Raw genomic sequence first — 23,098 nt, 5'->3', positions numbered from 1 at the left:
CTGGCCAGGCTGGAAAAGTGGCCAAAACCCCTCTAAAACCAGCCTGCCTTCCAGCTATGACCAGCTAAAACCAGGCTGGTTGACCAGCTAAAACCAGCCAACCAGCCTAGGCTGGTATTAGCTGTTTTTTTCACCAGGGAGCTTTCAGACTCCATACGTTAGAACTGACTTCACAATCACGAGATACTTGCCTATAGACTATATATCACCTAAAGGATGACCCAGTGCACTCTGGAAGCTTGGTTAAATGTAATATTTGTGCGGGTGCAGCTTTAACTGAAGCTAAGTGATGTGTTAAGTATTTTGTAATACTGCCTCAGGGCAGGAGATAATCTGTCGCTCTATACATCTGGACTAGGATCAGTGTAGTGCCACCTGTTCTTAGCCGACCAGCTACATTCATTCTCCCTGTTCCTGAATATGAGCAGATGGGGGGGAGGAAGGGTGGATCCATTTTTCTCTAATCCACTCTGAACATCTCCTTGTTTATTTCAGTGATACCACATCACGTTGTCTGGCATTAGATATGCTAATGGCCTTTCACAACAATGTTTTCACAAGAAATGCTAATGCTAATGTATGTTAAGAGCTCAAATGTCCACAAATGTATATATAAAGCCTTTGGGTTATATAAGGGACACACAACATTCAAGCCTGCTATTAAACACAACTATTGATATCTTAGCAGATGCTATTATAAAAGCAAGCATGCAATAGTCTTTCCATAAGCCATCTGTGTTCAAATGGTTCGGTTAAACCGAGATATTAAATATGAAATGAACTAGCATTCATTCTCAAAATATTATCACCCCTCTAATTGCAGCCATGAGGTACTAATCTAACTGCCCAGACTCCACCATAAGTCTCTCATTAGCAATGCATGCTAACGCTCAGGAATGTCTTGGAACAGGGCCACTCATCCATGCCAACGTGATTACATTTAAGATTAACGTACATGTGACTGCAACTCCCAGGTAATTGCATTTGATACTAGATGCCTTAAACAAGGAAAGCAGCATTACTTGATTTGAGAGGAAAATAAGCTAGTTATGCAGAGTGTGAACAAGACATTCCTGCTAATGCTAATAAAATTAAGTAAACATTCATCCTAAAAACACATTTTCCATTCATTTCAACCACAGCAGTTCATTCATTGTCCTCACCCAAAATAAATGTATGAAAGTGTCTTTACAGTTGAGGTCAAAATTTGTTTATCAGAATAAGAGGGATCATACAAAATGCATATTATTTTTTATTTAGTACTGGCCTGAATAAGATATTTCACATAGAAGTTGTAACATATAGTCTACAAAAGAAAGTAATAAGTCAATTTATAAAAATGTTCAAAAGTTTACATACACTTGATTCTTAATACTGTGTTGTTGTTGTTGTTTTTTTGTTGTTGTTGTTGTTGTTGTTGTTGTTCATGAGTTTGTCCTGAACAGTTAAACTGCTCACTGTTCTTCAGAAAAACCCTAGAGGTCCCACAAATTTTTTGGTTTTCCAGCATTTTTGTGTATTTGAACCTTTTTCTTTGAGAACTATTTTTTTTTCACACTGAGGACAACTGAGGGAATCATATGCAACTATTACAAAAGGTTCAAACACTTACTGATGCTCCAGAAGTAAAAACAATGCATTAAGAGCCAGGGGTGTAAACTTTTGAATAGAATTTGTAAGTTTTTCTTATTTTGCCTAAATATCATATTTTTTTCATTTACTGTCCTTTGGAAACTACAGAAGATACTTAGATGTTTCCCAGAAGACAAAATATGTTACATTTACCCTGATCTTAAAATTCAAAACGTTTTCACCCCAGCTCTTAATACACTGTGTTTCCTTCTGAAGCATCAGATAGCATTTAAACCTTCTTGTTTGAAACTTCTGTCATTGTTGGAAAGGGTTCAAATACACAAAAATGCTAGAAAACCAAAGAATTTGTGGGACATGAAGGATTTTCTGAAGAACAGCGGGCAGTTTAACTGTTCAGGACACAGACAAAACCCCAGCTGTGGATCATTCAGGTACCAACACAGTATTAAGAATTAAGTGTATGTAAACTTTTGAACAGTGTAATTTATTTTTTATTTTATTTTTTTCTCGTGAATTATATGTAAACGTCTTTTATGTGAAATATCTTATTCGGGTCAGTACTAAATAAAAAATAACATGCATTTTGTATGACCCCTCTTAATCTTGGTCAAATAATTAACATTTTGCAGATTCTGCAAGATGTATGTAAACTCAACTGTATTTGTATAAGTTTTGCTAACCCGTATAATTTGGTATGTGTAGATAACAGTCTTTCGAATGGGCGCTGAGGGACAAGATGACATTGAAATGGCTATCCTTACTGCGTTACTGAAAGGTACTGTAAATATGCAGATCTTCTGATATACCACAGATTTGGTTCATGGTTAGAGATCAACTATAATGTGTGTTTGTTGTAATTCAGGAACAAACGCATCAGCTCCAGATCAGCTGAGCTTGGCTCTGGCTTGGAATAGAGTGGATATAGCACGCAACCAAATCTTTGTGTATGGACACAATCTACCAGTATGTGAGATATGTGCCTTGTTTCCATAAATATATCCAAGAAGTTAAAAAAAAGTCCTTTTCTAAATTAAAATGTTTCTTTCCATAGCCTGCGAGTGCCCTCGCTAGTGCCATCTCCACCAGCACAGCAACATCTCAAGAAAAGCAGAAAAGAGCAACTCAACGTAACAAAGGAAAGGCCAGAGGAAAAAAAGGCAAAGGAGGCAAAGCCAAACCAGAGCAACCAGAGGAAACTGACCCCAGAAAATTAGAACTACTCAACTGGGTAAGCAATTAGAGTTCTCCCAAATGTATTAATTTTATGTATCCCAAAAGAAATTAACCATTCATTTATGTATGAAGTCTTGATAGATTCTTCATGAATATGAAGTATGAAAGTTGCAGTAATAGTTTACCCAAAAATTTAAATTCTGTCATTAAATATTCACCTTCATGTCGTTCCAAACCCATAAGACCTTTGTTAATCCTCAGAACACAAATTAAGATATTTTTAATAAAATCTGAGAGCTACCACATTCAAGGCCCAGAAAGGTAGTAAGGATCGATAAAACAGTCCATGTGACAACAGTGGTTTAACCGTAATTATATGAAGCTACAAGAATACTTTTTGTGCACAAAGAAAAATGAATACTTTATTCAGCAATAATTCAGCAAAGCTCTAACCTTGGGCTTTGAACGTGGTAGCTCTCGGATTTCATCAAAAATATCTTAAATTGTGTTCTTAAGATGAACAAAGGTCTTACGAGTTTGGAACGACATGCGGGTAAGTAATTAATGACAGAGTTTTCATTTGTGATGAACTATCCCTTTAAGTTTAGTGTTTCAGCATAATTAGTTTTTCCTCACAGTTCTTGCTCACTGTCGCCCTCTTCAGGTGAACTCCCTCGAGCAGGCTATGATGGATGCTTTGGTTCTGGACAGAGTGGATTTTGTCAAGCTCCTGCTAGAAAACGGTGTCAACATTCACCATTTTCTAACCATCCCTCGATTAGAGGAGTTATACAACACTGTAAGCACCGCAACCATTATCATTTTGAAGCTTATGGCAAAGGAAGTACAATAGAGCATGAGAGCAATTCATTAATCTGCAGAAAAAATACAGGCCCTGCTGTCATATTTTTCCATATTCCTCCTAATTCTATTACTCAATCATGTGCAATCTCATAGCTTGTGCTGTTTTGTGTTTACCAGAAACTTGGTCCTGCCAACACTCTACATATTGTCGTAAGAGATGTTAAAAAGGTAAAGCTGTCTGACTTTACTTTTGAGTTCTGGTTAATCCAACTTCACTACTTATGTTTTCTGAAGAAAATATAATTGTGTGCATCACATGTATTTCGTGAAACTTTAAAAACAAGTTTTATTCTTTGGATTTCAAAGGGCAATCTCCCACCGGATTACCAAATCACATTGATCGACATTGGACTAGTGGTGGAATACCTAATGGGTGGAGCATATCGCTGTAACTACACAAGGAAAAACTTCAGAGCTCTTTACAACAATCTTTATGGACTAAAGAGGGTAAGGCATAGAGACTACTCAAAGCATTTTAAGTTTGCACAAATGATCTAAGTAATCTAATATCCCTTTATTTTCCAGCCTAAAGCCCTAAAGCTTCTTGGAATGGAGGTACACATCACATACTTGATCTTTTTTCAGTACATTCTCAAAAAGATAACACAATATCTCTATTAATATAAATATCATACTCACCTCTTTAGGATGACGAGCCTAGGTCAAAAGGCAAGAAGAAGCAAAAGAAGAAGAAAGAAGAAGAAGAGGACATTGATGTGGATGATCCAGAGGTCAGTCGCTTCCATTACCCATTCCACGAGCTGATGGTCTGGGCAGTGCTGATGAAAAGGCAGAAGATGTCTCTGTTCCTGTGGCAGAGGGGCGAGGAGGGAATGGCTAAAGCTCTGGTGGCCTGTAAGCTCCTCAAAGCCATGGCACACGAGTCGTCTCAGAGTGAGATGGTGGATGACATATCCCAGGATCTCGATAACAACTCCAAGTAAGTGAATGCAAACCCCTATTCAAGTCAGGTTCACTAACTTGAAAGTCAAAGTGACGTGAAGCCAAGTATACTGTCCCGTACTCTGAATTTGTGCTGTAAAATTACTCTTCTGGCAATTTTAGGGAGTTTGGAACCTTGGCCTATGAGTTGCTGGATCAGTCCTACAAACATGATGAGCAGCTAGCCATGAAACTGTTGACTTATGAGTTAAAGAACTGGAGTAACTCTACTTGTCTAAAGTTGGCAGTGGCTGCCAAGCACAGAGACTTCATCGCCCACACCTGCAGCCAGATGCTCCTCACTGACATGTGGATGGGCAGCCTGAGGATGGGTAAAAACCCAGGACTGAAGGCAAGGCATTTTCTTTTGACATTTCCAGGGTTCCTGCGGGTCTTGAAAGGTCTTCCATAAATGAAGATATTAAAGGATTACTTCACTTCCAGAATAAAAATGTCCTGTTAATTTACTCACCCCCACTGTCAACCAAGATGTCTTTCTTCAGTCAAAAGAAATTAAGGTTTTTAAGGAAAAAATCAAGAATTGTTCTCAATATAGCAGACTTCAATAAGACCCAACGGGTTGAAGGTCCAAATTGCAGTTTCATAGTGCTCAACATGATCCCATCTGAGGAATAAGGGTCTTATCTAGCGGAACGATCGTCGTTTTCTAAAACAAATTAAAAATATATATACTTTTTAACCACAAATGCTTGTCTTGGACTAGCTTGACACATGACATAGTCACGTTGGAAAGGTCACGTGTGGCATAGGCAAAGTACCAACCCAGTGTTTACAAAGCGAACGCACAAAGTCAAACGCCCTTTACGAAAAAAAGGTAGAACAATGATGTTGGATGATTTTGAATTTGGAGGAGAAAATGAGGTAGAGTTTTTGCCCTACCTTACCTTTTTGAACCGAAACTCACAGACGAAGAACAAACCAGACATGATCTTTCGAATGTAATTACGTAATGCGTGAAGTTGGGCATACGCATTGCAGAGCTAGTGCAAGATGAGCATTTGTGGTTAAAAAGTATATAAATTTTAATCTTTTTTAGAAAATGACCAGATGTTTTGCTAGATAAGACCCTTATTCCCCATAGAGCCCTTTGAAGCTGCATTGAAACTGCAGTTTGGACCTTCATCCCGTTGGCTACCACTGAAATCCACTATTTGGAGAAAAGTCCTGTAATGTTTTACTCAAAAACATTAATTTCATTGCGACTGAAGAAAGTATGACATAAAATGTGAATAAACTATTAGGAAATTTTTATTCCAGAATTTAACTAAGTCTTAAATTAGAGCAGAAAGACATAAATTTCATAGTCATGGCATTAATTGTTACATCTACTGCAGAAATGAACATCTTCCTGATTATTTTTGTCTTGTTTTCCAGTACAAATATCTAGAGAATTTGTTGTAAGTTATTTCTTGGTCATGATATGCCATTTTTTTCTGTTTCTGTAAACTCCAGGTGATACTCAGCCTCATTTTCCCACCTTTTATCCTGCTGTTGGACTTCCGTCTGGGTGATGACATGTCTCATCAAGTCACTGCAAATAGTGAGGACAGGAAGACCAAGGATGATGAAAAGTCTGGCCGGGTAAGAGCTGCACCTCTCTTTCTATTTAAACAAACCCCTCCTTTATTAGATCAGTGTAGTGTACATAATTGAAAGCTCTTGACCTGACATAATATGAGTTTAATCCATCAGTAAACACAGGTCTAGCGTGACAGATCCACACATGATGTAGATAGAAAGTAGAAGGATTAAATAATAGAAAGCATATGTAGTCTGCAGATACTCTATTCTTTTACAGTCTATCAAAAACTGTAAAAGTGTTTATGGTTAGTTCTGTGTGGAAAAAACAGTCAGGCAACTCTAGCGCCAACATTAATGCCGCATCAAACAGCTTCCTAATCTTATGTTTGGTCTGGTTAAAACAAATCCAGGATGATTTAGTGATTTAGATTTTAGAGAGGATGCTGTTTCTATGAATTCTGCCTGTTGCAAACTGACTCATGTACATCTAGGATGCCAATGTGGATGCAGTCTCTAAGAAAGGAGACGAGGAGGATAGTAATAAGAAAATGAGACGGATTCCTATTGGAACAAAGATCTTTGAGTTCTACAATGCCCCTTTCACCAAATTTTGGTTCAATACTGTGAGTAAATCTGTTCTTCCTTTTTCCAAACTGGTTGTCTTAAATAGGGTCATCTATCCCAGAATCTAGGACAAGGATAAGCAACGTCGGTCCTGGAGGGCCACTGTCCTGCAGAGTTTAGTTCCAACCCTAATCGAACACACCTGTCTGTAGCTTTCTAGTGATCTTAAAGACCATGATTAGCTTGTTCAGGTGCAGGACAGTGGCCCTTCAGCACCGAAGTTGCCCGTCCCTGATCTAGAACCATAGGCAGGGAAATAACCTGAATATAAAATAATAAGTAAAACTATATTGAAATTTTGGTTTGCATTGGACAGATTTCCTACCTTGGCTATCTCATGCTGTACAATTACGTAGTACTGGTGAAGATGGAGCGTTGGCCATCCTTACAAGAGTGGATCGTCATTTCATACATCATCACGTTGGGCTTGGAGAAAGTCAGACAGGTAAACTCACAGTTGCAGCCACATCTCTAGAAATCAGTGCAAATTCAGTGAAATCAACCATAACCCAATGGCAAAGAATCAGCTTGTAACCTATATCTGGTACTGTCGCTTCCAGATCTTGATGTCAGAACCAGGCAAGCTCAGGCAAAAGATAAACGTGTGGTTAGAAGAGTACTGGAACATCACAGACCTGGTGGCTATCTCGACCTTCTTGCTCGGGATGCTGCTTAGGCTGCAAAGTGAACCCTACATGGGCTACGGCCGTGTGATCTACTGCGTGGGCATTATCTTCTGGTACATCCGAGTATTGGACATATTTGGAGTCAACAAGTACTTAGGACCCTATGTCATGATGATAGGGAAAATGGTAATGGTATACTTTTAGGCCTTTTATGCCCAACTACATGGAATTTTTGACTTCATTATGCCTTCATTATTATTCATTATCACCTGTCTTGCAGATGATTGACATGCTGTACTTTGTGGTGATCATGTTGGTGGTCTTGATGAGTTTCGGCGTGGCACGGCAGGCTATCCTCCACCCAGACGAGGAGCCCACATGGCGCTTGGCCCGCAACATCTTCTACATGCCTTATTGGATGATCTATGGAGAGGTGTTTGCAGATTCGATAGACCGTAAGACTAGAATTTATAGTAAGATTTTGTTTCCTGCCTCCAGGGTAGATAGATGGCTTTTAACAGTTTGATCCACTTAGCTAACTCCTCACTAATATCTTTACCACCCATGTGATCCTGCTGTTTGTTGCAGTTTCCCCATAACAGGGGTCTCCTAACTCAATCCTGGAGGGTTGGTGTTGACATGCCTAGTAAGACCTCGCTTAGCTGGTTAAGGTGTGTTTAATTAAGGTTGGAGCTAAACTGTGCAGGACAACGGCCATCCAGGATCGAGTTTGGAGACTCCTGCCCTATAACATAATGTCTAGTGCAGAGGTCATCAAACTCGGTCCTGGAGGACCAGTGTCCTGCACAGTTTAGCTCCAACTTGCCTCAACACGCCTGCCTGGAAGTTTCAAGTATACCTTGTAAGATCTTGAATAGCTTGTTCAAGCGTGTTTGATTAGGGTTGGAGCTAAACTCTGCAGGACACTGGCCCTCCAGGACCGAGTCTGGTGATCCCTGGTCTAGTGCCTTTCTTGTTGTGTTAGTAACAAAAAGTATTAAAGAGTAACAAAGAGTCTTGCAACTTTCAAACTTGGAGACATTTGTCAAATTGTGGTTATTTTAGTATTTTAGCCTGTATGCTATTTCTCTGCCATACACATCACAGCAGATTCTAGTTGATTATCCTGCCTGTCTCTTGACTAAGATGTTGGATTAGATTAATTCTTGTTGTGCACTTTATTCTTGTTTGCGTTTTCCACTTGCACTAACTGACTGTTTGTGTCTATTCTGCCCTTCTGGAATGTGCTCAAGTTTACGCAATGGAAATAAATCGTAAGCAAAACTGTAAACATTTGACAGAATGATAAACACTGTTTTCATGAAAAATATTCATAGCATTGGAATTGTTGTGAATGTGGAACAGAACGACTGCTGGTACTATAATGTAATATATAACAAGAAAGCTTTTTTTAAACAGCCCCCTGTGGAGAAAATTTATATGACGAGGATGGAAAAAAACTTCCACCCTGCATCCCTGGAGCCTGGCTGACTCCGGCTATCATGGCCTGTTATTTGTTAGTGGCCAACATCCTGCTTGTGAACTTGCTCATTGCTGTCTTCAAGTAAGAATTCTACCATTACATAGTTCTGATGACCTATTTCAAGCATGTTAAAACCAAACAGTGTAGAAATGGTTGCAACAAAAATAATCTGTGGCTATTGGTCTTTACAAAAATGTCTTCAATGGTGTATAACTAGTAACCATGGTGTTATTCGCTGTGTGCTATGTGTTTCCTCCCATTAAAGCAACACATTCTTTGAGGTTAAGTCCATCTCCAACCAGGTGTGGAAGTTTCAGAGATATCAGCTCATCATGACCTTCCATGACAGACCTGTGCTACCTCCACCAATGATTATTTTTAGCCACCTCTACATCCTTTTTCGCAAACTCTGCTGCCGCTGTAGCAAGAAAAAGGAGGGAGAACTGGATGAAAAGGATAAAGGATTAAGTGAGTTTCAAAAACTAACTAGACCAGGGGTGTCCAAACTCTGTTTTGGAGGGCCACTGTCCTGCAGAATATAGCTCCAAACCCAATTAAACAAACCTGAACCAGCTAACCAGCTAATCTTCCTAAGCATACTAGAAACTTCCAGACAGGTGTGTTGAGGCAAGTTGTATCTAAACTCTGCAGGACAGTGGTTCTCCAGAACTAAGTTTGGACACCCCTGAACTAGGCCATGATGCCAGTGCCCAAGTAAGTAATAAACTCAAATCGAACAAGAGATAAATATTTGCTTGTATCCCCTGTGTTTTATTCATAAAGAGCTCATTCTTACCCCTGATGAGCTGAAGATGCTGTATGAGTTTGAGGAGCAATGTGTGGAGGAATATTTCCGGGAGAAAGAAGATGAGCAACTGTCCTCAAATGATGAGCGTATCAGGGTTACAAACGAAAGGTCATTACAGAACAGGAATATGGGTAAATCTCTTAAATCCCATTTTGCAAATTGTGAACATCACATTTACGTACATACTCTTCTTGCTTCTTCTCAGGGTGGAGAACATGTCCATGCGACTTGAGGAGGTAAATGAGAGGGAGAACACAATGAAGGCCTCCCTTCAGACAGTGGACCTTCGGCTATCCCAGCTGGAAGACATTAATGGGCGAATGGTGAATGCCTTGGAAAGACTAGTGGGAATTGACCACTCTGAATTGACCCGGACACGCTCAACGGCCTCCTCTATTTGTGACCCTTCCTCTCTCCACCGTCACAGTAGTATCAACAGTGCTGATGGGTACAGCCTCTACCGCTATTATCTAGGTGTTGATGACCATCCACCTGAGGATAAAGAGGCAGATTTGAGTAAAACAACAAGCACAAACCTCAACACAAAGGAATATGGCCAGAATCTAGAGGTAGATATTCCAGGGGTAAAAAGACGCCTTGGCTCATGTGTGGACATCCGAATCTTCCCTTGTGATAAAGGTGCTGAGGATGACGGGACAAAGCCAGAATCACCAAAATCTACAGTTCCCAACAACCAGACTTCTTTGGATAATGCCACACTGAAAGAAGCCTTGATGATGGAGAGAGCAAAACTTCAGGCAACTACCTCCTACCCTCTAGAAAAGGTGAAAGCTTTCAAATACTATCCCGAAGAAATACAAAGCAAATCTGCTGTACGAAGGTGTTGGAGCACAATCTCATTTGATCAAGCTAGTGAAAGGGAAGCAAATCAAGAAGGGGAAGGAATAGATGGGTCTCCAGCTACAAGACGTTGGAGTGCTGGATATGAGTATAAGGTACACCCTAGTCTTTTTGGCCAGGCGCCAAAGATATCAATGGTAAGACCCTTGGTAGACCAGATTGACCAGTTTGGCAACAGTTTTAAGGAAGAGCAACATCCTGAGCAACAGATGCTGAGAGTTTCTTCTAGACACAGTAAAGAGGAAATGGGAATGCAAGATGGGGAGAAGACAATGGAGAGTTCAGGTGGATCAGTGAATCATGAAAGTGCTCAGTCAGTAATTGAAGATGGGATAAGAAACTCAGTAGGGGCAACCAGTAGACAGGCCTTGCTAGATGTAGTTATTGTGAAACTGGAAGAAGTGAATGACGATGTAGATAAGGAACCAGATGATCCTGAAAGAAATGAGGGAAGTTCAGAGAAACAAGATGGACACCAAACAGAGGAGATACCAACAGGTATCGGTCCCTTTGATTCTGAAGTCCAAGCTGATGGTAGCCATCTGCTTCTGCCAGAAGATACAATGTTCCTCCCTGGGAGATCTAAGAGCTGGTCTACAAAACCTTGCAAGACCTTAGAAAACAGTCTGAAAAGAGCCCACGGATCATGCAGCGAAAGAGACCTTGCTGGAACATTTGGAGACTCTCCAGATGATCCAGGTAAACAAGCACAGAAGACAACAGACAATGTGCCATCAAACGAACCGTAACCAGATGCTCCAGAAGGAGTCCAATAAGAAGATAAATTCGACATACAAGAATGACAAGCATTAAATTCTGCATATCCACCTGTAATGCTCTTATATTATACTTATATTAACAGTATGTACTCAGGTGTCATGCTCAAGTTAACTGAGTAGCAGATTTCTGAAGCCATAGTATCAACTGTCCATTATTTGTGTGCTTGCACTTATAACATTTCTATCATTATATTTATTTAAGATACAACCTACATTATGTGACAGTATGTATCCTTGCTAACTGCTCTGGTCTTCATAATGCCATTTATGTGTTATGGTTTAGATGTTTTTTTGACTGGTAAAATGACAATGACAATTTATGGGCTAAAAAGTAAGGCTATGCAAACTGAACTAGTCAAAGGACAAAATGAGTCTACCTCAATGTAAAATGTTTTTTGTTGGGATAAGATTGTGTAATTGCACCATCTGCTGTTCTGGATGATGAATTGCTGGAAAAGAAGACAAGAACTTTAGCCAAGGGAACAAATAAACTGAAAACAATGAAGACAGGTTTATACAGTATTTACTTTGGTTATATGTAGTATAAAAGTCTACAATTAATAAAACCACACTTCAAATTCTTGTTCACATTTTCGTTGTTAAGGTTTTAACACAATTAAATGAGCATATTGTAGCTTTTCAGGTAACAGATGGCATATAGAGTCCAGTAACACCAAGTTATCTCAAAAGTTCGGTCATACAATCACAATATGAAAGAAAATACATGCATAACAATGGTCCCATCTGAATATCAGTGGTCATGATATATGCTACATTTGTCATTATCAGATTAATGGAAACAGTTTCAAGGCATTAAGGTCCCCAGTATCGGCACAAGTAGTCGGAAGAGGGAATTCCCAAATGGGACGTTTTATTGCTGTAATCTGTACTACTTCTTCTGACACAACTATTAGTGCAGTTTGAATAGGAGACCGCCTCGCAGGGTTGAAAACAAAAGTGCTGATTTAACCAATAGCATTCACCCTGTATCATTGACTAAAACAACTACACATAATGACAGTACAAGCATGAAAAACATATAATACCACTTTTAGGCAACTGTATGTTTCTTTTAAGAGCCTACGGTGAAAAAAAAAAATTAAACAGTACATAAAAGAGGCTTTTACATAAATTATGCACTTGATGCTATTGATCTAAAAAAAGGGAAAAAAAGCTAAAAGGTGAGAAACATCAACCTGGAATGATGTTCATGAATTTTAATAAACATGCATTAGTGGCTTTCCTGTTTAGCGAAATACAAAACATACTGTAGCATTGACACAAGGACCCTAGTCTCTTGCTTTCACATGGGCAAGCAGCCTTTTTTCAAATTAAAACTACTTTAAATTCTAATTAAATAGTTAATGATCGTTTTCATATTCAAAAAAGTCAAGATTTTATCAAATCAGTGCTACACATTTGAATATAAACCCTACATTTTACCACCCAAAGGCTAAGAATCTGTACAACACAGGCACGATTTCTTCCTTAACACTGATAATTCTCAGATTTGTCTGTGTGAGACACACACACTTCCTAATGGTTTTGCCAAGTAAGTCATGTTCCCTTTGATACCTGACCTGAAGATGTTCCTTCACCCATCATGCACTGCAGCCATCATGTTCTATCTTTGCAACCTTCCTTCAGATGGATTGATGTCCATCTGTGCTATACATGGACATGTGCCTGTGAGGAAAGCTCATTGAAAACACATATAAAGTGCTTTTAACCCACTGGCGTTCCAAAAATTGCATTTCCTCTATTAAATTTTTTTAAACCAGTGCAAGAACACAGTGTATATGCTGTATAAAAGACACTCAGAAACACATTACAACAAAACAGACCCACTAATTCAGAAATACTGTACATGATACATCAAAGCCTTCAGCAGCAAATGTTTTAAGACAGCGTGTGCTGTGTCCATATAGAATATTTTACAAAATCATACCAAAACAGAACCATTCATATTTGATCCATTATCTTTTGACACAATCATCACGATTATCACCACACAACAATGGAAACATTTCTATTGTGATTCTACCACCGACTAAATCTCTCAAAGCTGCATCATTCCTCTGTTTCATCTTGACATTAAGGGCTTGGAAACACAAACCTATATCCGTTCTTGAGCTTGATAGTCCAGCTCTATGCAGGAGCTCGTGTGATATGTTATACAGTACCAGCAGAGCATTTCTGGCTGCCACAGAGACACAGCGAGTGAACGTACTGCATCCACTTGACGTAAAAGAGTTACAGCAGAGCGCACTTAAAGATGCTGTGCTTTTTGGAACGCTTCTCGGAAATCTTCACTGGTCCTCCGCTATCTGTTTGACCACCATCATTCTGGTCAATAGAAAAATAGAAACATTTTCATTTTAATTACATCATTCTCATGCACAAAAGTCAGGATTGAGGCGTATACTGTGCATTCGCGTGGCCCAATTTGCATTATTCGCATTGCCCGGTGCCTCTACTTATGTGAATAATTAAATCTGCTTTTTTGTACTTAATTGCTGAACTGATATCAAAATAAATGGAATTCTAAAATAATGTTTTACTCGCAGTACTGATTGATTTTGAAAATGTGATTCATTGTACAGTTGAGGTAAAAAGTTTACATACACCTTGCAGAATCTGCAAAAATGTTTTTTGTTTGGTGATAGTTGTTCATGAGTCCCTTGTTTGTCCGGAACAGTTAAACTGCCCACTGTTCTTCAGAAAAATCCTTCAGGTCCCACAAATTCTTTGGTTTTACAGCAGTTTTGTGTATTTGAACCCTTTCCAACAATGACTGTATGATTATAAGTAGGGATGCACGATATGAAAAATTCTAACCGATACCGATAGCCGATAATTAAGTCCTTCTTTTGGCTGATGCCGATACCGATAGCCAATACATTAATATTTTTATATGATAATTTTGTGCACACAGGAGAATACAAAATCTAAGATAAACTAATGAAATTTATATTATATATCTGGGTCTAACAATCATAGCAAACGGTCCTGACTCTTCAAAAATGTTTTTATTTTTTGTGTAAGGCACCACAATTCTAAATAAAATAAAATGCTTTGACATTTTGTCAACCTGGAAAAAATGAAAAGTGCATCATGGAGTAAAGTCAGATGTCCAAATGTCTGTGGTAAAGCTTACATGTAGTCCACTCTTATTGATCATATTATGAATGTGTGCAGCAGCCAAATCGTACAAGGCGGGGAATAAAACATCAGAATCCAGATAAAAACATCTCAACTCTTCAGAATGCCGCAAGCGCAAAGCAGGTCATGTGACATGAACCAACCAATCAGCTTCATCCTTTCCCTTAATAACACTGAAAGCACTGGCAAGGTGGAGAAACAGCTTATCAAAGCTGTACAGGAATAAACATTTTTAAATAAATTTGATAACAGAGCTACTGCAAGCGATTTTTAATGCTGAAAATCTATTTATTCTTTGCTGAAACTACCGCATCTTTATGGAGAGCGCATGTCATGGGTGCTTAGCAACGGCAGATGCCACTGGAGCTCAAACTACAGAGCGGTTTGGCAAAGACTTTGGGTTTGGAAAGAAAGAGAAGGCGGCGCTTCAGCGTTTTCCACGCGTTTTTAGGCGCAACATGTGAACGGCCCCTAAAACAGATTCACCGCGATGACGACCTCTGAAGTGAGATATAAGATTGTTAAAACTTAACAGCTTTTTACCTCCTCTCGGAACCCTTGCTAAACATGTGTTGCAAATAGCAGTAGCATTGTCCTCCTCTGCCACCGAGAAAAACTTCCAGACCGGCGCGAAGACGATGATGACGACACAGATGATGACGTATTAAACGCGACAAAGTTTAGACAAAGTGCAGTCACTTGCACTCGGAAAGCAGATGAATCTCAGATAAACCAGACTGATGGATTGATTTACCAGCAAGAGTACTTTATCGGATCAGGTTTCATTTATTTATCGGAGCAATAAAAATTACGTAATTTTTACCCATATCGGTCGATAATTTATCTGTCCGATAAATATTGTGCATCCCTAATTATAAGATTCATCTTTTTACACTGAGGGACTCATATGGAACTATTACAGAAGGTTCAAACGCTCACTGATGCTTTAGAAGGAAACAATACATTAAGAGCTGGGGGTAAAAACTTTTTGAATTTGAAGATCAGGGTAAATTTCAGTTATTTTGTCTTCTGGGAAACATGTAAGTATCTTTTGTAGCTTCTAAAGGGCAGTACTAAATGAAAAAAATATTATATTTAGGCAAAATAAGAAAAGTGTACACCCCTGGCTCTTAATGCATCGTTTTTTCTTCTGGAGCATAAGTGAGCATTTGAACCTTCTGTAATAGTTGCATATGAGTCCCTCAGTTGTGCTCAGTGTGGAAAGATGGATCTCAAAATCATACAGTCATTGTTGAAAAGGGTTCAAATACACATAACTGCTGAAAAACCAAAGAATTTGTGGGACCTAAAGGATTTTTCAGAAGAACAGCAGGCAGTTTAACTGTTCAGGACAAACAAGGGACTCATGAATAATTATCACAAAAAAAAAAAAAAAAAAAACAGCTGTGAATCATTCAGGTAAGAACACACTATTAAGAATCAAGTGTATGTAAACTTTTGAACAGAGTCATTTTTATCAGTTCAAATATTATTTTCTGCTGTGGACTATACGTAAACGTCTTTTATGTGAAATATCTTATTCAGGTCAGTGCTAAATAAAAAATAACATGCACTTTGTATGATCTCTCTTATTTTGGTAAAATAATTAACATTTTTGCATATTCTGCAAGGTATGTAAACTTTTGACATCAACTGTAACAATGATTCATGTTTAAAATAATTGTAAGCAATGTTTTTTTTTAATAATTGATGTACAATTAATGGTAAATAATATCAAGTATTGTACGTACAGTAATTGCTCTACCGATATCAAAATAAAAAAATACACTTTAAATCATTTATAAAGAATAATTTGAATACAAATAATGATACATGATATCTATTCAAATACATTGTTTTTTTTTTTCATTCTTTTTTGCCAGTTTTGCAAAATAAAAGCAAAAAACACTCACCATTTTTCTGTTTAGTCGAGCCATAATGTCTCTGGCAAGGGTGAAAAAGGCCTCTTCGACATTTATGCTGGTTTTTGCACTTGTTTCCAAAAACTTGATCCCGTAATCAATTGCCAACTGGACAAGTCAAAAATGACAGTTATTAACAAAACAAAACAAAACAAAACTACTAGATAAAAATCCGTAATAAAAATACAAAGTATATCATTAAAATTAGATCCAGTATCACTCAAACTACTGAATATCTGATTCAGATATTATATTTAGTGTTACATGAATGCCATTTAAAAATAAAAGTAAATGCATTTTATTTATTCTTCTTATTTTATTAGATTTATTTGTATGGAAAACCATAAGCTTGTAAGACGTGAGAGGCCTCACTTTCTCTCCTCTCTCTTTGGACACCTGTCTCCTGTCGTTCATGTCACATTTGTTTCCGAGGATCATCTTCTCTACGTCAGATGATGCATGCTGAAATGAGTAATTGAGAAGTTCAGCAGTTCTTCAAGTTACAGAAAAAAGTAATCAACAAATATATATAAAAAATAAACAATAAATTATATTTGATATAAATTTATAGAGTTGGTGACAAACGTATTATGCAATGGCCACCTAATATGATTGGACATGCAGCGTATTGACCAATAAGAAACCAGGACCGAATCTGTTTTATAATCTAAATTATAATAGCTCCTACACAAATCAATATGTGAAGATATTCCTCGTCAATGTTACCTCCTCAATGTTGCGTATCCAGTTTTTAATGTTTTCAAATGACTTTTCGCTGGTGATGTCATATACCAACATAATCCCCTAGAAACAAAGCAAACAGAAATATGAAGCATCCATCTTCAGCTATCAACACTTCCACATACATGATGAAGTAGGCAGTAGTGTCTCACCATAGCACCTCTGTAGTACGCTGTGGTGATCGTCCTAAATCTTTCCTGCCCTGCCGTGTCCCTGTAAAACAACAAGACAGTCACACGCAAATACTATATGCATCCTCATCTTGTTCCTTCCTTCCTTTGTCACTCCACTCAACCTTAACACTTGCAGTAAATCCCACCCTGCTCTTTGCCAGCTTTTAATATAAACATCCTGTAGAGTGTGCAGATAGAGGAAGAGCTATAGACAGCCTGTCCATGACACTACTGTCTGCACGTCTCATCCTTCATTAGTCATTTAACTGGACAGGGTGGCTGAGCATTATGACTGTTAACAGGAAGACCAGCCACACTGTGTGACGTCATTTACTTTTTACTCATCAATCTTCACAGATGAACGATCAAGAACTATTACTAACTAGCCATATGCTATATTAGTAGGTTAGTCTGGTATGCTGAGCTAGCAGGTTAATTGATGAGTGGTACACAAAGCGAATGAGAAATGTCCGTTTATAGAAATTATTTTACCATTTATACGGTTATATATTTAACATATATTTTTCAGATACCAGTGTTTACATGATCTAACTGATATTTTAGCATTTTAAGAGGCCCAAAACCTCCTTAAAGTGCCTTGATTGTAGTACAGAAATTGATTAGCATATAGATTATAGCTCATGAAGTGGTTTCCTAACCATTTACATTTTTGTTTTGACATATTTTTCATTAAAAACGAAATTTTGAAGGGCTCATTGAAACACACACACACACACACACACACACACACACACACACACACAAGTTTACATACACATAATCTGCGAAATGTATTTATTTTACCAAAATAAGAGGGATCATACAAATTGCGTGCTATTTTTATTTTAGTACTGACCTGAATAAGATTTTTCACATAAAAGCTATTTACATATAGACCTTTTTCCTGAGTAAACGATGAGTGCCGCCATTACGAATTCTAACGTCAGATTGAATGCTTTTCTGTTCCGGTTTCCATAGGAACCCATTCAAATAGCGTCCATCTGTTTTTAATGTAGCTAACGTCCGCTGCTTCGTGTCATCTACACACTCATTAAAGTGAGGCACTGACAAATGACGGTCATTGCGACATTGCCAAGTGATGGCGCTATGGAGCCATGTGCTTTTTAAAAACATTTTAATAGGTTTAACATTAGTTTATTAGCTCGGAATATACCCTAATTTGACTAGAAACAATGCAGACCGGAAATGCAAAGCATTCTTTCAGTTAAGAGTCGGACTTACTTCCGTGTTCAGGAAAAACGTCTATAGTCCACTAGAGAAAATAATAGTTACATTTATAAAAATGACCTCGTTCAACAGTTTACATGCGTATTTTTCTTAATACCGTGTTGTTACCTGAATGATCCACAGCCTTTTTTTAGTGATAGTTGTTCATGAGTCTCTTGTTTGTCCTGAACAGCCTGCTGTTCTTCAGAAAATTCCTTCAGGTCCCACAAATTCTTTGGTTTTACAGCAGTTATGAGTATTTGAACCCTTTTCAACAATGACTGTATGATTTTGAGATCCATCTTTTCACACTGAGGACAACTGAGGGACTCATATGCAACTATTACAGAAGGTTCAAGTGCTCATTGACGCTCCAAAGGGAAAAACGATGCGTTAAGAGCCGGGGGGTGTAAACTTTCGAAAAGAATGAAGATGTGGACATTTTTTCTTATTTTGCCTAAATATCATATTTTTTTTTCATTTAATACTGCCCTTCAGAATCTACAGAAGATACTTGCGTTTCCCAGAAGACAAAATAAGTAAAATTTATCCTGATCTTCAAATTCAATCAGAATGCATAATTTTTTCTTTTGAAGCATCAGTGAGTGTTTCAACCGTCTGTAATAGTTGCATATGAGTCCCTCAGTTGTCCTCAGTGTGAAAAGATGGATCTTGAAATCATACAGACATTGTTGGTAAGAGTTCAAATACACAAAAATGCTGAAAAACCAAAGAATTTGTGGGCCCTGAAGGATTTTTCTGAAGAACACAGCTGTGGATCATTCAGGCAAGGTAACACAAGGTACACAGGTGTATGTAAACTTTTGAACAGGGTCATTTTTATAAATTCAACTATTATTTTCTCAGGTGGACTATATGTAAACATCTTTTATGTGAAATATCTTATTCAGGTCAGTACTAAAAAAGATAAATAACACATTTTGTATGATCTCTCTTATTTTGGAAAAATTTTACATTTAGCAGATTCTAAAAGATGTGTGTAAACTTTTGACTTCAACTGTAAGTGCAAAAACTTCCTGTTCTTGATATTCAAAAAGTCTTTTTAAGATGTGAATAACACAGCAACTATTTACACAGCTTTAAATATCACTGAAGACGAAGTGTAAATAATGATATAATGAGGCGTATATAAAACGGGACTTAGCGCTGCATTATAATGACAAACAAATGGCTCACCATATCTGCAGCTTGATTTTCTTCCCGTTCAGCTCGATAGTTCTGATTTTGAAATCAATTCCTGGCAACAGAGAAAAAGAGAAACATCGTCAGATCTTCAACAAGCACCACATGGAATCAATGGTACAATCAATGTTGCACTGCAGTGGGGAAGATATGAGTTATTTCCAGTTCCTGGGGTTAAACTGCTCCTTTTTGCCCTGCTGGTTAGTGGAAAATGACTTGTTTTTTGTATTCCAGGTTGCCTCACACAAACGTTGTGTACTACACAACAATAAACTCAACATTTTAGGTTGTTCTCTGTGTATATGCCATCTCAAGCCTACTGAAGGAGGGTTTTCAGAACGCGTCATCAGCCATATTGGTGCCTCAGAACTGAACAAAACATATTTTGCTGATTATTGCTGCTGAAAATGGTCAATTATTGTCATGTTTTGGGCTGGACTAATCAGCCAGACCAGGAAAAACATTTGGAGTACTACAGATTGCTAAAATTTGTAACAAATCAAGGAGAAGAGTCCAAAAATGAAGGAATAAACGGCGTTTGTGGTTGGCCAAACTTAACCAGGATTTCCACTGCAAGAATCTTCATTTATGTTTGTTCTTATCATTTCCAGTCAGGTAGGTGAAATATTAGGCTAATATCTTAATGAATTCTGCTTGTACGTATCTTTACCAGCTATTAACTTCAGTTTGTCAAAATATTGCACTTTCCTGCTTACGAAGTCCTTCTCTATATGATTTAGCAGCTTCCACATGTTTTTTCCGTGGTTTAGACAGCATAAATTAGCAGAACGTATGTATTCAGCAGCACATTAACCGTGCAGTCCATACTGTTGTTTACATCCGAGTATCGCCAATATGGCTGCGCATACAGGTAACTGACCAAACCATCCATACAGAGATGACTGGTTTCTAATAAAGATAAAGATGGAGGATTCAAAGCTTATTTGTGAAACAAAAAGTGGCATTGAGTAGAAATTTAGACAAATTAAGAATACAATATGTCTTACACTTAATACAACTAGTCAAATGAGTGGCTCTGTAATGTGGTTTTCCTGTGGAAAAATGTCTGATGCTACAACAGTATAGTGGTTGAAGATCTGAGCTGGTAAACAAACAGTTTATACCAAAGAAGGCTCCTTTCTTAATCAAAAACCGCACTAAATTTTGCAGCTGCAATGAGGAACATAATTTATCAAGCAGTTTGGTTAAGCAATATCACAACCCTGAGAGAAACACACACACGGTCGCAGGAAGCGGAGGTGGGACGCTCAGCGAAGTGTGGGGAAGTATGCAGAGTGGCCACAACTGGGGTCATGGACGTCCTGGCACAAGAAAGCAGATGCCAGTCAAATGCTCGGCTGCATTGGCGGAAGAATGCTGAGATGGGCTGAGTGAATATCACGAGAGCATGATGGGGATTCAAACAGTACAGCCCTCTGTTCGCGGTCAAGTCTACTATGACCCCGCACAAAGAAACCGTACTTTCCCCAGCACCCCGTCCTGATGTTGTCACCAAATGTTGTTTATGCAAACTAACCGTGATGACTTCAAACATCCCAACATCCAAAAACGGCTGCTCTTCACCAGAGAATGTTACAGATAAATAGGTTGCAAATACAACTAAAGTCTGAAAGACTCAGAGAAGTCAAGGCTCAGAGACCCCATTGCAAGACAGCATAGCAAACAAAGGCCGAGGGGGCGGTGACGTGTTAATCAGATGGAAAAACTGACAAAGGAAATGACTAAACTCTCTGTGCAGGCAGACGAAAGACAACTGTGCAACGTTCACACACACACACACACACACACAACACACTGCAAAATATTTTTCTTATGGGGTATTTTGTCTAAAAAAATCTTTAAAGAAAGACAAATGTACTTGAGATGATCAAAGCAAAAGATATTTGAGATATTGAAAAGTTCAGAAAATATATAATATAAATCATTTACAGTCTTAAAAATAAAAATTCTTTAATTGCCATCCATGGTTTCATGAAGAACCTTTCCATTCCACAAAAGGTTCTTTAGACTGGAAAAAGGTTCTTTAGATGATTAAAATGTTCTTCACACTAGAAAAAAAGGTTCTTTTAAGAGCTGGTCACTGAACAACCCATTTATTTATTAAAAAAGGCAATGCTACTTTATCTTCCATACTTATCAACACTAGTATATCACAAGTTATTTGCATCATGAAGAAGCACTGTCAGAGAATAATGATTCTCATTATATGGAAAACAGCATCTGATTATGGTTTTAAACCTGAATGCTACAACAAAACATCTAACTGCAATGTATTGAGTGGCTTAAGTCCATCAGCGTGAACATAAAATGCATATAACTCAATACAGTGTTTATGTTTCCCTTGTGTAGACTCCTGTGTGAACTTGTAAGGCCATTAGTGAGTGGGTTTGACAGGTTAAAAGTAGATACAGCTCTAGTCAGCAAAATACGACTCTCACACCTTCACAGAGCTGACAGCATTGTTTCCAGAGTATCTATATAAATATATATATATATACCCTGGAGCACAAAACCAGTCATAAGGGTCAATTTTTCTGAATACATTCTGAATAAATAAGCTTTCCATTGATGTATGGAGATACAACTATTTGAAAATCTGGAATATGAGGGTGCAAAAAAAACCTTTAAAGTCCAAATGACGTTCTTAGCAATGCATATTACTAATCAAAAATTAAGTTTTGATATATTTACAGTAGGAAATGTACAAAATATCAATGGAACATAATCTTTACTTAATATCCTAATGATTTTTGGCATAAAAGAAAAATCGATAATTTTGACTATTGCTACAAATATGCTACCTAAGACTGGTTTTGTGCTCCAGGGTCACATATTTGTTAACCTAAATTATCTATATTTAAAATATTTATTTAAAAATAAATAGCCTATTTGTTTTAGTTTGTCTACATAAACAAGCTGGACAGTAGCATGTACTCAAAGGCCTATGCATTTCTAAATAAATCCAGATGTTTGAATGTTACACATACCGGTAATTACATTTTTTGATTAAAAAACCCACAGGTGCCTTTAACAACCTAGTTAATCAATACAAATGCCACTAGAAACTTAACTATCACAGCTTTACTGTATCTGATCACTATTGTCCTGGATATAACGGGACCCCGTCCAATACCTTCTACCCAGATAACCGGTGAACTGACCGATTGTGGAGATGAAGGTGGTGTTAAACGCGTCCTCGCTGAATCTGAACAGCAGGCATGTCTTTCCCACTCCGCTGTCTCCTATTAGCAAGAGTTTGAAAAGGTAATCGTAAGTCTTCGCCATTTAACCAAGCCGGTATTTCCTTTATGAATGACAGCGCACACAGTTTCCCTTGTTCATGGCATTGACACA

At 37.9% G+C, this 23,098-nt stretch overlaps 2 protein-coding genes across 2 annotated transcripts in view; one reads left to right on the top strand and one right to left on the bottom strand.

Moving 5' to 3' along the window:
• Positions 1-13,515, top strand: part of trpm1b (transient receptor potential cation channel, subfamily M, member 1b) — a 25,611-nt gene extending 12,096 nt beyond the window's left edge. Inside the window, exons 9-27 of the mRNA XM_073831926.1 lie at positions 2,296-2,368; positions 2,456-2,556; positions 2,645-2,821; positions 3,431-3,565; positions 3,748-3,798; positions 3,937-4,077; positions 4,156-4,185; positions 4,278-4,570; positions 4,696-4,924; positions 6,046-6,174; positions 6,606-6,737; positions 7,055-7,183; positions 7,299-7,550; positions 7,645-7,819; positions 8,618-8,638; positions 8,784-8,928; positions 9,113-9,315; positions 9,631-9,763; positions 9,861-13,515. Coding sequence (XP_073688027.1) covers positions 2,296-2,368; positions 2,456-2,556; positions 2,645-2,821; positions 3,431-3,565; positions 3,748-3,798; positions 3,937-4,077; positions 4,156-4,185; positions 4,278-4,570; positions 4,696-4,924; positions 6,046-6,174; positions 6,606-6,737; positions 7,055-7,183; positions 7,299-7,550; positions 7,645-7,819; positions 8,618-8,638; positions 8,784-8,928; positions 9,113-9,315; positions 9,631-9,763; positions 9,861-11,265 — 3,954 coding nt within the window. The 3' untranslated portion in view covers positions 11,266-13,515. The remainder of the gene's footprint in view (positions 1-2,295; positions 2,369-2,455; positions 2,557-2,644; positions 2,822-3,430; positions 3,566-3,747; positions 3,799-3,936; positions 4,078-4,155; positions 4,186-4,277; positions 4,571-4,695; positions 4,925-6,045; positions 6,175-6,605; positions 6,738-7,054; positions 7,184-7,298; positions 7,551-7,644; positions 7,820-8,617; positions 8,639-8,783; positions 8,929-9,112; positions 9,316-9,630; positions 9,764-9,860) is intronic.
• LOC141301729 (ras-related protein Rab-8B-like) lies at positions 11,803-23,098 on the bottom strand. The gene is made up of 7 exons (XM_073831927.1): positions 22,906-23,098; positions 19,718-19,778; positions 17,273-17,333; positions 17,106-17,183; positions 16,752-16,841; positions 16,371-16,487; positions 11,803-13,641 (listed from the first exon to the last, which is right to left on the bottom strand). Exons 1-7 carry the CDS (start codon positions 23,027-23,029, stop codon positions 13,549-13,551), a joined length of 624 nt encoding a protein of 207 aa, XP_073688028.1. The 5' UTR covers positions 23,030-23,098; the 3' UTR covers positions 11,803-13,548.

The sequence above is a fragment of the Garra rufa genome, chromosome 25, assembly GCF_049309525.1.
Source record: "Garra rufa chromosome 25, GarRuf1.0, whole genome shotgun sequence".
Lineage (NCBI taxonomy): Eukaryota > Metazoa > Chordata > Actinopteri > Cypriniformes > Cyprinidae > Garra > Garra rufa.
This window is presented reverse-complemented; position numbering and strand designations above follow the sequence as displayed.